We start from the raw sequence: 17670 nt of genomic DNA on the forward strand, positions 1-17670 counted from the left end.
TTGGCTTTTGACCTTTGGACTGGTTATCATTTGCAATTTGGATTACAGACTGTCGTGATACTTTTGGTCTTTTGTCTTCTCAGTTTTTTGATCCTGGACTGCAATCATTAACGTTCCCCATGAGTTCTTTCCTTCTTTTCCTCCCCCCTCTTCCACCTGTTCCCACCAAATTTTATGGCCGTGTCAGGCCCTTTCAAACGCTGTACATCGTGTGCCAACAATATCCCCTTCACAGATGGCCATGACTGCTGTTTATTCTGCTTGGGAGAGAGACGCATAGGACCCAGGGAAGCCACAACTAGTGACCTTGTACACAGGGCCATATACAGCATTTTGATCTGGAGCGAAGTTACTTTGACCATTTTGCTTTTGTGCAAAATGCTTAGTTCTCAAGGTGCACAAAGTGAAAAGGCAGCATACTTATACTACATGTATACACAGATTGCTAAAACAAGCAGAAATAAGAATATTGGACCATATTCTGTCAAGGGATTTGGGTGCAGTGCGGGTTAAACTGCTGAGCCACTGAGCTTGCTGATGGGAAGGTTGGCAGTTTGAATCTGCACAATGTAGTGAGTTCCTGTTGCTTGTCCCAGCTCCTGCCAACTTAGCAGGTCGAAAGCATGCAAATACAAATAGATGAATAGGTACCACCTTGGTGGAAAGGTAACCATATTCCATGTCTGGTCATGCCAGTCATGTGACCATGGAAAGTGTCTATGGACAAACGCCGGCTCTTCAGCTCAGAAACGGGGATAAGCACCAGCTCCTAGAGTTGGACACGGCTGGACTTAATCATCAGGAACCTTTACCTTCACACCACGTCTGAGTACTCACTACACAGAAAGCCCTGGAAAGGGCTGCCGTAAGATAGAATTGACTTGATGGCACACGATTATTAAATAAACTGTTACATGGTACAGAAGGAAAAAATCATTAATTTTATTAACACTTTTTACAGTTTTACAGTGAAAATTGGTTACATTTCAACACAACCAGTTTGGATATGACTTCACATATTTGACATGGGTACAATAATAACTGGCACACATGCAAAAATAATTAGCTTATGAAATTTGAGGCGGGAGGAATGACAATAAAGGGGAAACCTCTGTAGCTGTATTCCTACTTATGAAAAAAATGTTATAAATATACAGATACAAATAAAAACTTGCAGAAATGCATACTGTAAGAAATAATGGTTGGCAACTTAAAGAAAGAAGAGGAAAGGAATGCAAGTATGTATATCATAAAATCAAATATTCGTGCTTGTTGCAATTCCTGCTCTTAAATAGATGTTTTCTGTCCATCATTCTCTACTGCAACTCTCAAGCAGGAACACAATTATGATAATGAACTCTGTAGCTTTATTGCTAGTAACATCAAAGCGTACAGGCATCAGTAAATATCTCCACCTGCACCCCTTAAGCTTATCAACCAACTTGAAAAAAACCCACAGAAAAGTGCATTCTTAAGTCTCTTCTCACTGACATTTCAATTAGCAAGTGTTACAGTGACATTTACGTAAAAATAATGAAAATAATTAGCAATTCAGATTTTCACACCCTAACAAGGGTTTGCCTGCTCCTTATCAAATCTGAGACTATCAGCCTGGGGCTCAACTTAACACACACCACAACACACAAGCACTTTATTCCCAACTGACTTAGGAGTTTCTGACACGCTTTGAAGGCAGGCTTTACTCAACTGGTGGTGTAGAGATCGGTCATAGTATCATTCGCAACCAGCATGGCCAATAGCTGAAGAAAGCTGCCTTGAAAATGTCTTCAGCTATGCAGAACAAAAAGTATAGACACAACCAATGCTGATGTTAAAAAAATGTTCTTGAGCTTGGTATTCTTTCCTGAATTGAGCATTAGACAACTACAGCCGACGCTGTACTATCTATTTCTTTGGCCTGCCTTACGTTTAGAATAATTATGTTCTCTTCCCAAAAATAAGTTTCCATATATCCCACAAGACAGAAGGTTCACACAAATGCCTTTATATACACATTAACATTTTTTTCAAACATAGGGAAAGCCCAATATAAGGAAGAGTAACAGATCTTGAACAGAAGGAGCTGCAGGCAAGGTCTCAATTTTGCTGCCAAAATGCAACCCCAGTTGCCCCAAACCCAACCAAAACTCCAAATCCTTGCTGACAGACAAAATATTTCCGGAAACTGCTCTAAACTAGGTATCTCTAGCCCAAGACTGTGCTCTCTTGCATGCACTCTCTGGGTGATTTGCTAGTAAATTATGAAGACTACACATTGCTCCCCCACACAACCAGTGAGCTGGGTATAATTTTATTGACCTTGGAAAGCTGAGTGAACCTTGAGCGAGCTACCTGGGATAGAACCCCAGCTTCTGAGCAGAATTTGGCTGCAGTACAGCAGTTTAACCACTGCGCCATCAGGGCAGCAGTTCTCCAGTGTTTTGTAAAGAAGTCTTTTCTACTGCTTCCTGCTTGATGCTTTTATTAACTGCAGATTGCCAGGGACTGAACCTGAACAATCCGCATGCAAAGCTGTGGTTCATCCACTTGGCGATAATTTATTCCCAATTTGGAAAAGGAGCCATTTTAAACTACAATTTCCAGAATCCTCTAGGACAGTGATCCCCAACCTTTTTCGAACCACGGACTGGTTCAGCGGCTGGACGGGGCGTTGTCATTCGTGCGTGAGTGGTATGTGCGCCATCCGGGGGTTGGGGACCCCTGCTCTAGGCAGCTTAGCTGGATAAAGGATTCTGGGTAGTAAAATGTGAAAACTAAACTATTAATTGGTCGGGAAAAGGAAACATGCATTTAGTGCCTTAGTCGTAGACTAAATAATTACAGTCTTTACAAAAAAAGTGGCAATCATATTCAGCAACTGTACAGTAGTGTGTTCTGAGTTCACTATTGTTCATTAAGATATCTTAATGAAGGCTAGCAACCTACTTATAAGTTTCTATTTCCCAGCAGAAAATCCAGCAAAACGGTTCCAGTCTGGAGAAGTGCACTATATACAGATTGCTCTTGCTGAATCATTGCAATTTTGACCTGTCACAACTCAAAAATTGATCACAGGGTAAAAAAAATTACATAGTTACATTTTTGAAAAGAGCAATCATAATAAATTAAAGCTTTTTGCAAATTAAAATAATGCATCTACTATAAATACTTCTTCATCTGTTGTAGACTTTATCCTGTGTGCCGGCTTTTATTCGTCTTATAAAATAGGGTTTCTTTTTCCCTGCTAAGAAAGAAAGAGAGAAACTGAATCACTAGCAGAACTAATTTGACCACTTTATTCAATTACAGTGTCAACAACAGCTGTTAAAATCATTGTTAAGAAATCCTAAACTTCAGATTGAAATCCCACCACCAAATTTTTTTATCCACGTTAATCAGTACATAATTGAACTATTATACAAGAATAAAGCATCAGCTATCACATGCAATATATAGTTCTTTCACATCAGTTGAAATTGACCGAATCAGTTTTTATACTTACTTGCAAATTTCAGTTTTAGTTTATTTTAACTATTTGAATCCAGCTGTTTGCCCTCAATATAATAAAAATCATTTCTGCTATTCAGGCCCTACTCCCTACTTTGGACAGGCAACCTTCAAAACAGCAGAAATGACTTGGAAGTGGTCCATAATTCCACACATTCTCCCTTCTTCCAGCCATCCACCGTTCCCCTCTTGTACCACCTCTTACATCTTTCTGCAGGCCCAGCACACACTGAAGGAGGCAGTGAGTCAAAACATAGACTGCAGGGCCAGATTTCACCAGCTGTTAAATACTGAGAGTCAGTGTGATGTGGGGATTAGAAAGTTGGTGTGGACCTGGCCAGACCCCAGAGAGTCAGGTGTGTAACTTTGGGTCAGACACTCTCTTTCATGGCCTATCTCATAGGGATGTCAAGAAAAAATGGAGAGGACAAAAGTAGTGTACACCATCTTGAGGTAACTGAGCAATATTACAGTAACTAAATAATATTATCCTGCACCATAGGTAACAGTGTGATGAAACTATCTCTACCTACTCTGTGAGACTGAGAAAATAAATGCTCTTTGTGTGTGTATGTGTGAGAGGGAGAAGGAGACTACTTTGGAAAATCCAGGTTTAACGCTACAGAGCATATTTAAGAATATTCATAAATGGGGATAACTATCCAACAAGAGGAATGAGCCTACCTTTTTTGCAGACCTTCAGGCAGGCTTTTGGTGTAAGAAAGTTGTTATTGTTTCCACCACATCCAGTGTAGGTGAATTTCTCACACGTTTTTGTCTTTGCATTATAATAAAAGCGAGGCACTGAAGCTGAACATAATCCTTCATCTTTTGGACTATAGCAAAATGAGGGGCCAGCTTTAAAATAGACAAAAAGGGCAACAATTGTATGCGTCAGTGGTAAAATGCATATCAAACACACAAACTGAAAAACAGTAAAGCACTGGTCCTCAAATGAACTAAATTTCAATGAACTGGTCGTCAATGAACTAAAGAGTGCAGTCTGTTTTGGGGACTTCCTCCCTAATGTACCCAAAAGCCCAAACAATGCCTACAAAAAGTAATTTTACTGTCCAACAGCAGTCCAGCCTCCTCAACATTTTCTCCTTGTAGCTGAGCCATTATGACTAACATAGGAGGTAGAAATTTGATGACCAGAATAAAAAATAATATTTTTATTTGGTTGTTGTGGGTTTTTTGGCTTTTTGGCCGTGTTCTGAAGGTTGTTCTTCCTAATGTTTCACCTTTCTCCGTGGCCGGCATGTTTATTTATTTGTCTCATTTATAGGCAGCCTTTTTTGTCTGTGTTACTATAACCTGTGTAACTATAACTCTGAGTGGTAAACAATCATTAATTTTGACTTCCTCACTGAATTCCTACTTATGCGCCATCACAGAGCTAGTGCGCAGCTAAAAATCCAATGACAGGATGTTTAATTAGCAGCTTATTGCCACACCAGGTTACATTATGGCACTTATGCTGGATTCAGGCCCATACATTTAGCTTTCAGTTACTTCATCCTCATTGCAGAAATTACTATGCTTCTGTTTCTCAATGCCATATGACTAAGGTGGCAAGCTGACATATCCACATGTTTTGGACTATAACCCCCATAACCCCAGACCACTGGCCATACTGAATGGGGCTCATGGAAGTTATAATTCGAAACATAGAGAGCACAAGGTTGCCTGCCTCTGATACAGGATATCTGCAAGGGAAAAGAAAAAAGAAAAATAGTGCCAATTCTGTTTTTTTCAAGTTCTGTAGTGAATTGGGGTTCTCAATAGTACACAGAAAGTTTAGCTGATAAACAACTTGCTTTCTAACCAATCAGGAATGAAGATGGAGCATACTGAACTTTGATTTCTTTCACATAAGTGATAGAGATATATTTCTACTATTCTCTCCATAAATGCTATTTTATATAACGAAGTGTGCCATGGGCCATGCCGATCCTGAGAGTTGCAATCCAGAAAAATAACTTATGCAAGATCTCTGTGTAAAATAAATGCAAATGTTTATCCTTACTTGTGCCTAACAAATGGCTAGGGCACTTCCCAATGAATCAGTCAGGAATCTTAGTGTATGTGTAGACAGGAACAAACACTCTCCAATTGCTAGAAACAACCTGAAAGTCAAACCTCTCTCTCTTAGAGTGTTGGGCTCTGTACCCCCAAATGATTAAGATATCAAGATCAAAATATCAATGCAAGCTTAAAATTCATGCCATATGCAAACTGTAAAATGCAAAACGGCAGGAAACGCAACCTAAGATGGGGATAGGAGAAGACTGGTTTCTGAGTGATGGAATATTCCTCCCTTCACTTCTCCAACAGGGTCACTCTTTGTCTAGCATTAAAATAATAATTACTTTTTACTGGCAGGCAAATGTCCATGCAGGATTCTTCATCATCAAACCGGTTTTCATTTCCATAACATCCTCCATAGTAAAATTTCTCACATGTCATTGATGTGAGGTTGAAGAAGTATTTCTGCATTAATGCTCTACAGAGTCCTTCGTCAGCTTCCAATCTGCATATTTTAGGCACTTCTAGAATGAAAATAACAGCAACGTCATCTATCAGAACTATTACCTTAGTTAAACCATCACTATGAATCTTTGTCTTGTGCTCTGTGGTGGTTTTCCGGGTACTGGATGATTGCTGTCATGCATCCTTTGTTGTCTTCTTTTCTCTAAGCTAAGAATACCTTGGTCTTTCAATGTTTCTTCCTAGTCTTTGTTTTCTAGGCCGATAAGCATCTTTATTATCTTTCTCCCTTTAGGTTAAAGTTACAGTACTGCTATCTTCCATCACTGCTTCTCCATCTCTGCTGCCACCCTTCCTGGCCCTGTTGAATTCTGAATTGGTAGGTTTTAAACTATGACTTTTCTGTACTTGGGAAAATCCCCACAGGTAGACAACTGCTACAGCAGGTTCCAAAGAGTAAATATGCCACTTTTTTGTCCTTTTTTATTAAAACAAATCCCCCCCACAACATAGCGGTTGAAATGCAGTAGTAAGTTACAACTAGAATAGGCCCATTGAATCAATGGATTTTCCAGAGGAGTTGACTCACCAAATTCCCTCTGATTTAACAGGCCTACTCTAGTTGTGACCAGCTACTGGATTTCAGCCACTATTTCAATAGGGCTAGAAACACTGTGAGTGCAACATGCAAACACTACTTTTAAAAGACATAGGTTCCTTTATTTCACAGTCACCATGTCCTGCTATGTATTATGTAATGTATCACATTGGGCAAGTGAGGCAGGTGAACATGACTTTAAGGTATTTCTGCGCTTATAGCTCAAATCAAAAACAGGGAATTATATCTCTTGTCTTGTTAGCTGTCTATTTTATACAATAGGCATGCTGCTCGGTTGGACTACATACTATTTATACTGTTATAAAAAGCTAAGTGTGCTGCTTATATACCACCCCATAGTACTTCAAGCACTCTCTGGGTGGTTTACAAGTTAATTATGCAGGCTACACATTGCCCCCCTCCAGCAAGCTGGGTGCTCATTTTACCAACCTCAGAAGGATAGAAGGCTGAGTCAACCTTGAGCCGACCGCCTGGGATTGAACCCCGGGTCATGAGCACCGTTTTGGCTGCAGGACAGCAGTTTAACCACTGTGCCACGAGGGTCTTCGCCACAATTGCAACTTCCTGCATCTCCCAGCTTGCATGGTTAGTTACCATGCTGGCTAGAAAACATTAGGAATTGTAATCTAAAAAACATCTTTTCCAAACTGTGGTTGCATCCAACTTCCATTCAGCTTTACCCTTTTAAATCTTTAGAAATTAGCAGCCGTGACATGTACTATAAAAACGAGACCGCTGTCAGTCATGGCAGTAAAAGCTTCTACAAGTCACATTAGTAATTGGACACTGTTGTCAAAACGGCAACTTACTCTTGATGGAGCTACACGTTTTTGAACAGTCGCCCCAGCTCAAGAAGTTGTTGTCATTCCCTTGACAACCCCCATACGTAAACTCTTTACAAGTTTGTGAGTATCTGTCGTAGTGCCATCTGGAGATCATTCCTCGGCAAGGGCCTTTAAGGGGTGGCTGCAGACAGATCCTTCTACTTTCTGCAAGGAAATAAAGGGGAGAAGTGCTTTAGGTACAAATCTTGGGATACAGGCAAATGAGGCTTTCCGTTTGATGACAATGAAACATTTGAAGGCATCCACGGAATAGATCCAACTTCAACAACAGCTCTGGAGTAACAAAACAGAGAAATCTGGTGCCAAAGCAAAACAACTGAGACTGAACACATCAGGAAGCAAAAAATGCCTCATAAACTCCTTCCAAAACGTCCCGGGAAGGAAGTTAAACACCCCAAGTTCAATGAATCGCAAACATCACAAGTTCCGTTTGGTGTCTGGAAGAAAAACAATCCAGCATTTCTATGCTTATTCTTATTAGCAATGTTTGGGTTCCACAAAGAAGAGGACAGACGTAAGTTCAGGAGAACTTTAAGACAGCAAAAGCTGAGGGGGGGGGGAATGAACTCCAAGAAAATCTAAAGGGCCTCAGTATACTCTGAATTCAGGGGGTGGGGAAGAAGAAACTGAAACATTTTCATTACAAGTTCTATTTCCAAACCTTTGAACTTTTAGCATTGTTCATTTTGCCTTGCATTGAACTGTCACACACATTTCTCCTTTAAATCTTCTAAATATATATACCTACACCTCTAGATGAGACACACAGACAGATAAAGGGCCCTGGCCAGATACAGGCATTTTTGTAAGCCAAATCCAACAGCAACAACCAAGACACGCCATCACCTGTTATGTCAGAGACTGGGAAAGTTGCTCAGGGTTTTTGGACTGCAATCACAGCCAGGGCAGGGGATTCTAGGAGTTGCAATCCAAAAACTACTTTCCCACGCACTTTTTAGTTATCAGATGGAAGGAAAGGGCCAAGAGAGGAAAAAGGTCTTCCACGTGATGGAGCAATCAGTTACCATACGCATCCCTACACGGGCAAACCCGAGTCTATTATTAAAAGAGCTTTTTTTTTTCGGGGGGGGGGGGACTACAACTCTCAGAGGTCTCCGGCCAAACGTGACCAAGTTGGCTGGCGAGTCCTGCGAGCTGACATCCGAAAAAGGATTGTTTCCAAGCCCAGCAGAATTCGCGCTTGTCCGCAGTCCCCCCCCTCCCCCCTCCAAGCCCGCATGGCTAAAACTGCCCCTTACCAACCCTTACCTTCGGACGTCTTCTGGGGAGAAGCCATCCCCCAAAGCGGCAGGAGCAGCAACCACGAGGCTGCGGGCAAAAAAACCCGCGGGCTTCCAGAAAGCACTTCCATGGTGCCTGCCCAAAAGCGGCTCAAAAAAAAAGACCTCGCGACGAATCCCCGGGGCGCAATCGGCGGCGCGCTCGCCCTTCTCCTCTACCCGTCGCGGGTCCCTCTTTATACACCTCAAACCCTTTTTTCCTCCGCCCTCTCCTGGCTCAACTTCTGAACGCGCGCGTTTTCCCGGCCTCGACCCGGGACTTCGCCGGGGCGGCCCTTGGCGGGGTGGGTGAGTCACGCCTCTTTCTGGAACAGGAGGCGAACCCCGAAGGGCCGGCGCGCAACTGCGCGGCGCGCGTCACTCGGGTTTTCAGAAGAAGACGGCAACGATGCTCTGAGGAGAGGTGGCTACCGGCCAAGTGGAGTAATATCCGGTGAAAGGGCAAGTTGAGAAAGGGGTGGGACGATTACTCACGGAGCCGGGATTTGACGGGGAGAAGCGCAGTCCCAACCTCGGTCCGTGGCGCAAGGGAGCAGCCGATATCTGGAAGAACTGGAAGTTAACCACCTGGGCATTAGGCGCGGCGCAGGAGACGCCTTGGTTAGGAGGAGTCCCATCAAAACTAGAGTTTTGCCTTGGTGTTTAATGTCCTTACTTATTACTAGACAGAAATGAAGAGTCAAAAGTTTGTGCTACGTTTAATTAAAATCCAAGATGTGTAATACTTCGTAAATGTGTTGATTATACGTAAGAGATAACCGCGTAACTATAGTAAGCATATTAGAAAAGCTGATATGCTTCGTGTTTTTAATTTGAGTAATCGGAGTAATAGAAGCTGCAATAATTATGACTAGAGCTGAAAACAAAGGAGGGAAGCGTTTTCAAACATCATAATTATAATACCGTGCAGTTCTCTCTTATTTGTTTCTCTTTTTTTGCTTGTTGCAGTTGTGTGCAATTATGATATCCAAAAAGATATTTCAGTATCAAAATTTCCCCTATCCATTTTCCTTTCTGTATTCCCTATTCCTTTTGAGTAAATAAATAAACAAATAAACAAATAAACAAATAAATAATAAAACCTCTTAAGAGTTTTCTTATCAAGGGCAAGATCATGTGTTAAATGTGCACTGTAAAGTATGAGAGAATTGTGGTGTGGCTGCCAGTTATGGCTGTTGCAAATACACTGTTATGCCTGCAGCTGCGCTTGTATAAATAAAATAACTATCCAATGCAAAAGAAAAAGAATGTCTCACACTTCAGGAACTTTGGGTGGTGCTTTATTCCAAGCAAAGTTGGGGAAAGTTGAACCAGCTCGTTCCTGTTGTTATACTTGACTGAAGGATTCTGGGCATTGTAGTTCAAAAAATTCCCAAGGTTGGAGCTCCTGTGGTTTGGTAGAGAGGACTTGAGAGACCTAGCTTCAAAATCCTGTTCAAACACAGAAACTTGGGGAAGGGGCTGATTCTGGAAGAACAATTCAAATACTGTGTTTGACCTGGATATCTCACCACCTATGAGGGTTGGTGTAAGTGAGATGCCATTTGATGGCACCTAACATAACCTGGAATTTTCTGCAGCAGCTTTCTGAAGTTTGAGCTTCAGAAACATCTTTCCCATCACTGGTGTATCACCTGATTCTATTAACAGAAAATACTGGAAATTAAAATTCTGAACTTGCAAAACATGGGCTCCACTGAAGTGTCTTCCTACATACAGGTATTTTTTTTCATTTTGTATTACAGATCTGTCTCATCCCTCATTTTTATTACACGAGTCATGTTTTCAAGATTTCAGGATTGATTTGGAAAGAGGCTGCTATCAGTTTCTGAATATAATTATATGGGAGTCCTGAACAACTTTGTCATGCTTCCACCCACAAGACCATTGAATGTAATCCAGTTATTCCCTCAATAAACCATTAGTTGTATGTTATAATCAAGTGCTTAAACCCGATGAGGCAGAAGTCTTGAATTTCAGTTAGGATTAGTTGAATGATTAGGAGCATCATGTGTACTGAATTTTAACATCACATATGAACTGAGCTGATGGTGACTGGACAGGAAACACCTTATCGTCATGGTGTATACTCTTGTAGCTTGATGGAAACTTTCTGCTGAAAAGGCAAATTCCATGGCAGGGATCTTCAGAAAAGGAACAAAAATTACAACAGCCAATTTTATATTGCCTTTATATGTATTTATGTCGGACATGTGGAACACCATGTACTATTCTTGTCACCACACTTCAGAAAGGATATTGCAGAGCTGGAAAGGGTACAAAATGGGACACTACAAAGGATTAGATTGACTATGAAGAAAATTTACAATGTTTCCTTTTTTTAAAGCTTAGAAAATAAAATGAGTAAGGAGAGGAGATCTTATTTTTAAATGACATTTTCCACCTTGGATTAAAAATGCGGCAAAGTCTAATATTTGTCCTATTTAACAATCCCACCCATTTTAGTGAGTCTGTTCTCTGTAGGTCTAATAGTGGATTTAGCCCAGGAGCAGAGAATCTCAGTCTCTGGGGCAAAAACTAGACTTTTGGGGATCTCTATCTGATCCATCTGGAGTTCTCCAGGGGACCGTGCTAGATGGTTGTATCTTATTTTTATGAATTTTTCATCCGGAAAAAAAAATAACTTGTACAAAAGTAAATTGGATTAGTGGCAGTACTCCACTGTTGATGTTAGAATACAAGTGCTGGCAGCAAGATACTTCAGGGAAGGCCACTCTGTTCCACTACTACTCAGGATCTGTAATTTTAAGCAGCTGCCTCGCTTTGCCTAATGGTAGGGCTGCCCTTATTCCTAAAACATAGTTATTGGCAATAAAATCTTTAAGCTAAAATATGCATGGTATTTTGGCCCTACCCTTTTGTTTGTTCTTGCCAACCACGGGAATGTGCTATTCCCCAGAACTACTCTGAAACTGACCTTTGTTCTACACCCTAGCCCATTCTGTTGGTCCCGGGCTCTTTCATATACATACAGAAATCAGAAAGCATAGCCGTGCTTAATGTTGTGTCCCTTTTATTTCACTGAGTCTCCAAGTATGGCTTAATTGAAGTCCAAATCCAACTAATTCCTACTAAAATTTACATTGCTGATTAATTGGGAAATTTTCATGAGGCAAAACAGTCGTTGATTGACATAACCAGTTATTTAACTAAAAGTGATAGTCCTAACTGAGATTATTAAAACCTAGGAAAAATGCACCATTATATTTGATAAAAAAAGTTTACACATCAACTGGGTCTGATCAAAGGCCTGTGTAGGATCTTAGGGAAAAAGAGAGGCCAATGGCAGGTGTATAAGAGTGATGTAAAATAACATCTGAGTCTCTCTCTCTCACACACACACACAATGTATATCTTTAATGCAGGATTATGTAATACACAATAGTTTACTAAGATGACAGTTCTAAGTGTCTCTGTATAAGTGGTGTGGTGATATTAATGAAAGACAGTCATGGTACAGAATAATTACAAACCATTATGAAGATTATTATCAACAAAAAAGGTGGATACATAACAAATATGCTAGGATGGCCACTTTCTTAGGAGTCCAAGAGGAATATCTGCCCTAATATTAAATGGTATATTGAATTTATGCTGCCTGAAGAGCCTTCTGCTTGCCTTGTGTAGAGAGGCAAGCTTGGATAGCCAGCACTGCTAGTGAGAGCAGAGATTGGGAAATTTATTATTTTGTTCTCCATGTCCCAGAATCCTCTAGCAAGGTTATACCTGTAACTTCTTAAGCATTAAGTGAAAAGACTTAGTAGCTTTCTCAAGATCTGTGTGGAAGTGCATAAATCTTTCTCCCAGGGTCCTACGATAGCAAGCACTTGCTTCATGGATAATGAGCTCACATGTTAAGGTATCAGCCACTGCTGGAAACAGCACCTCACAACTTAAGGCTCAGGAATAAGAAACTAGTAAGCACATTGCAAGATTTCCATACCCCTTGGTGTTCCACTACTGGCAAAAACAATTCTTCATCCATAGGCATAAAGCAACAGGAAGATCCTGTCTTGATAGGATTTTGGATGAAAAATCTGCTTTCCAGACCCACAAAACGTGGATATTTCTCCTTTTTTTAAAAAAAAAAAATATATATATATTTATAATTTGCTCACAGCAGCTTTAGTCAGACTGAATGTTTTTGCTGCTCATGCCACACCCACCTGCTGACTGCTTTGCTGAAATCATGCTGACGGAGGGACACTCCTAATCTTAACATATATGCATATGAGCGAGTGGAAATCTTTTCCATAGATGTGCTGCCAGTTTCACTATGGCAAAATCACAGAATGTAAGAAGTTTTCCGGGCAGAGCGCTTGCTCCGCCTCTTGCGTGATGCTGGAAGAGTTCAGGCTTTACTAGCATCTGTGTCCAAATGTTTCTTTAATCATCCACGTCTCTCCAAACAAGCCAGTTTCCCTAAAGAAATCTTCTAAGAAACACACTTCTTTGCCCTTTTTGAAGGGTGAATTTTAAGCTTCCAACTGGAAGGCTCTCACCATCAAAGGAGAACTGCTGTAATGCTAAACACTGCTGCCTGATTATAAAGCAATACTACAAATAATCCATGCGTTCAGTGGGGACAAAATAATATAAAGTCTTGGGGGGAAAGCACTACCATGTTTCCCCAACAATAAGTCAGGGTCTTACATTAATTTTTGCTCCAAAAAACACATTAGGGCTTATTTTCAGGGGATGTTTGACTTTACCATCATATTGTCTTTGGTTGCTGCACAATGCTGCACAATGGTGTGGAGGGCGAGGTTTCACTTAACTGGGACTTAATTTTGGGGTATGGCTTATATTACGAGCATCCTGAAAACACATACTAGGGCTTATTTTCAGGTTAGGTCTTATTTTCAGGGAAACAGGGTATCTTGAGTGTGACAAGTAGAACATCACATGGATGGTGGTGGTGGGGAAATACCAGTAGTGTCAATACAGAACCCAGTACTTTAAGGACAAGAAATATGCTGTCTGGAGGAGACCTACCTTCATATTTGCACAACTATGTCTCCTACATATTTAAGAGAGTCCTCTTTTTGAAGGGCTACCCCATCGAAGTCCAACTGAAATATAAATGAAAGAAAGGACACCTGATCTTGGGGAAAAATCCTTTTTTAAACTGATGTAAATATACAATTATTTTTTAAAAAATAAAGAATAAATAAACTTCCAGGCTTGTGATCAACAGAGGTGGCTAAGGGACTCTAGGAACTGTAGTACAAACAAACAAACTCTTCTAACTTTTCTAACCTTTAGGCAACTGACTGAGCAGCACTTACAGAAGCCACTTCATCATAGTTCTTCCCATTATGCTTAAATATATTAAGCTTATATTTCAGTGATGGTGGGAATTATTTCTAAATGTGCATTTCTATATGACTCTGTCATTGCATCCTTTTCAGTGATGCACACCTGTTTTTTTAGAGATGCATAAAGTGGACACCTCATTATGTATAGGAAATGTCCTCAGCAGATGCAATGCCATGCTTAGATTTGCTTAATTATTTAAAAAGAAAAGGAGGAAAATAAACAAGATGGAAGAGATGGATCAGCATATCCTTCCGTACTGTGCTGTGGACATACTATATCCAGTTTTGGCCACTGTTGGAGACAGGAGACTGGATCAGATAAAGCGCTGGGGCAACCAAAATGGTCTACACCTTCCACTCTTGAAATATCTGGAGTAGGTTATTCTTAGCCTTCCAGGAAAAATCTACCCCAGGTATGTTCTATAAAAGGAATTCATTGTGATTTCTTTGTTTTCTCCAACATCACTTCCCTTAATATGCCACGTATAAAGCACAGTAAGGAGTTTGGAATATGGAGAAAAGTGAAATACGCTGTCCACAAACCTCTTAATAATACAGGAAGTTGACATTGCTTTACTGATAAAAGCCATATTCTAAAAATGAAAACTCAGAGTCTGTACTCAGTGCAAAAAAAGGACAAAAGGCAGGATGTGATTAAAGTGTGATAAAACAGCTGTATAAAACAATAGCCAAAGCTAACGTCTCCAGAAGGTGGAAAAATTAATGAGAACCATAACAGAGCAAAGATGAAATTTCACACCAGACTAAAGAAAATAGAGCTTCAGTAGGGCAACTGTTTGCCTGATTCCTCCTCCTGTTATCGCCAAAACCCTTCTTTAAGCTCATTTGTTAAAATAGTGCTTATTTTATGGAATATATAAAGTACCTGCATAAAAACAATATTCACTATCATAAACAAACATCAAATATAAGTGTTACAACCTTCTCACTTCATTTAGAAACAATGATTAAAATCTGCCTCTAATTTATTTGACATGAAGAAATACCACAATGGTGATAGAAAAAAAAACCTTATGTCTCTTCACTTTGAAGAAGAAGATCTTAGTAGGATGAAGAAGTCTATCAGGTATGCAACACAGAGGTGGGGGGGAAAGCCAGCTAAAATAACTTTACCAAATAATTTGTACTCCTAAGAGCCATGCAGGTTTATGTTTTTGCACAATTTCCAAACTTCCCCGTGCTGCCTTGGGAATTCTGGGAGTTGTAGTCCCATTAACCATGAATCTGCACAGCTATGAATGGAATAGATGTTGTTTTACTATACCAATTGGAATTTATTAACGATAATCGTTATGGAAATGCATGTGCTGCTCGTGGTCTTTCTGCAATTATCCAAACAGGATATTGGGTAATTGGCATGTTGTTTTCCAGTGTGGCTTGTCCTATGTTTCTATTTATGTACGTATACATTGAACTAGCAACAATCTGGTGTAGTTTACCTCCAATAGGAGGTCCTCAGTTCAGGAATCCAGACAGCCATGCCCCGCCTTCAAGATACTATAAGCTGTAAGAGCAAGGCATTCATTCCCTCAGTTTTTATCACTCTCCACCCCACCCCACCCTCACACTTAATAATCTGTGGTAAATTAGTATAGACAATCTTCAATTGTTTGAGGTGTTTTGGGTGTGTGTGTGGCACTATTCCCCTATGTTTTTAAATATTTTTTTGTACTTTATAAAACTTTGGTGTTCCCCAGGCAAGATAATACCTTCCTCTTATGCTTGAAGGTTAAAGTAGCTTAGCACATTTTAAAAAGAGGTGAAGGATAGCTATGATGTCTGTTTAATAGCATATGCTTTTCTTCAACAATGGACCTCACATGTAGCATTCTTTACTTTGCTTTCAGGCACTGGAAGCTAATTTCAGTCTGATCACTGAGGTATAAGGCACATATTTCAAAACAAATCCTTTTATAGGAGGGAAAATGAATTAAAGGGAAAACATTTACCTTTCCCTTAATGTCTAGTTTGACCTTCAGTGACCCTATTTTAGATTCATTTCTGTTGACACTTTCTGCTAAAGTTTGCTTTTAAAAGGAATAATATGTGCATTTATATTCCCAGTTTTCTTGCAAGCCACTTATAGTTTTCCCAATATTTTCACAGTATCATATTTATGTAGCTAGTAGTTGTGTACATTTTAGAGCAGAGCCATTTGATAGGTGTACGTACAGTATTATGATTGTAGACTCTACAATGTTGAACATTGTGTTACGATTTGTTAGCTGCTCCTGCTACATAAACAATTCAAATACACTTAATCAAGGCGAAAACTCCCAAGAACATCTACACATTGAAAAAGACATTATATACATTGTAAATATCACAATGGGTTGGATTCGGAAATGAGGGGGCTTCTGCTAGAGGATGGGGCTCTTCTGTCTCCCCCACCACTACAGCCACATACACTCTCACAAAAACTACTTCTGAGGATCAAGGGGCCCCCTGGAATAGCATCTGCTGGGAATGGCTGCAGCAGCCGGTTAGGGATATGGGTAGAATTTGGGGAAACCACCATTTGCATGAGATGATTTAGGATCCAAGCCAATCTGTTTTAAAAACAAAGGATAAAAATGAATAGAAATCAAAGAAATATAGAGGATCCCAAATAACACCAAAATATCTTTTAAATACTTTTTATACTACTTGTGCACTAAAAATCAGTACTGATCTCTGGGGCATGTATAAAATTATACCTGACATTTGGAATGTGTGGTGCACTATATGAAATACACTGACAAATACACAGAAATTAATGTAACAATGACGCGACAAATAGAAACCACATTGTGATTACATAATTGGACTGGCCCAAGGAGCATTAATTTAAGGCCCTTCACTTATTACAAAGCAAAAATGTGATGAGCCATAGCTCAGCAATTCAGCACCTGCTTTGCATGCAAAAGGAAGGTACCAGCTCTAATCTCCAGGATATTTCCCCCTCTCCTATCTCATGAATGAGTCACCCTATAGTAAACGTAAAGGTAAAGGTTCCCCTTGACATTTAGTCCAGTTGTGTCCGCCTCTAGGGCGTGGTGCTCATCCCCGTCTCCAAGCCATATAGAGCCAGCGTTTTGTCCATAGACAGTTTCCGTGGTCACGTGGCCAGTGCGACTAGACACTGAACGTCATTACCTTCCCACCGTGGTGGTACCTATTTATTTAGTCGTATTTGCATGCTTTTGAACTGCTAGGTTGGCAGGAGCTAGGACAAGCGATGGGAGCTCACTCTGTCACGTGGATTCAATCTTACGACTGCTGGTCTTCTGACCTTGCAGCATAGAGGCTTCTGTGGTTTAACCTGCAGCGCCACCACATCCCTACCCTGTAATAGAACAGGTTAATAGTTGTAGGAGAACTAGCAAGGAGAGTCATTCCCCATTACAGATGACTACTGAGCTAGATGGAGCGGTCCTCTCCTATTACAAGGTGCTTCATATATTCATGTCAAGTGAGCAGGTTTAGCATAGATGAATCCTGTACATAGATATCATTCTGAGCCTATATTCAAAGTAGGTTTCCAGATCACTTAAAGAAATTATTGCAGA

At 40.3% G+C, this 17670-nt stretch overlaps 1 protein-coding gene across 1 annotated transcript; it reads right to left on the reverse strand.

Annotated features, from left to right (window-relative positions):
* Window positions 1–918: 918 nt before the first annotated feature.
* TFPI2 (tissue factor pathway inhibitor 2) lies at window positions 919–8972 on the reverse strand. Its single transcript, XM_020785213.3, has 5 exons — window positions 8731–8972; window positions 7426–7605; window positions 5880–6059; window positions 4192–4365; window positions 919–3244 (listed from the first exon to the last, which is right to left on the reverse strand). The coding sequence occupies exons 1-5, from the start codon at window positions 8831–8833 to the stop codon at window positions 3174–3176; spliced, it is 708 nt and encodes a 235-aa protein (XP_020640872.3). The 5' UTR covers window positions 8834–8972; the 3' UTR covers window positions 919–3173.
* Between the last annotated feature and the right edge of the window lie 8698 nt (window positions 8973–17670).

Source organism: Pogona vitticeps, chromosome 6 (assembly GCF_051106095.1).
Source record: "Pogona vitticeps strain Pit_001003342236 chromosome 6, PviZW2.1, whole genome shotgun sequence".
NCBI classification, from domain to species: domain Eukaryota; kingdom Metazoa; phylum Chordata; class Lepidosauria; order Squamata; family Agamidae; genus Pogona; species Pogona vitticeps.

Excerpts from the sequence above, each read along its gene's own strand:
- TFPI2 (XM_020785213.3), bottom strand. The coding sequence starts at position 8,833 with ATGGAAGTGCTTTCTGGAAGCCCGCGGGTTTTTTTGCCCGCAGCCTCG. Across the intron at positions 6,060-7,425 it reads AACGTGTAGCTCCATCAAGA|AAGTGCCTAAAATATGCAGA; the intron begins GTAAGTTGCCGT and ends TTTTCATTCTAG. Across the intron at positions 3,245-4,191 it reads CCTGAAGGTCTGCAAAAAAG|CAGGGAAAAAGAAACCCTAT; the intron begins GTAGGCTCATTC and ends TTTCTTTCTTAG.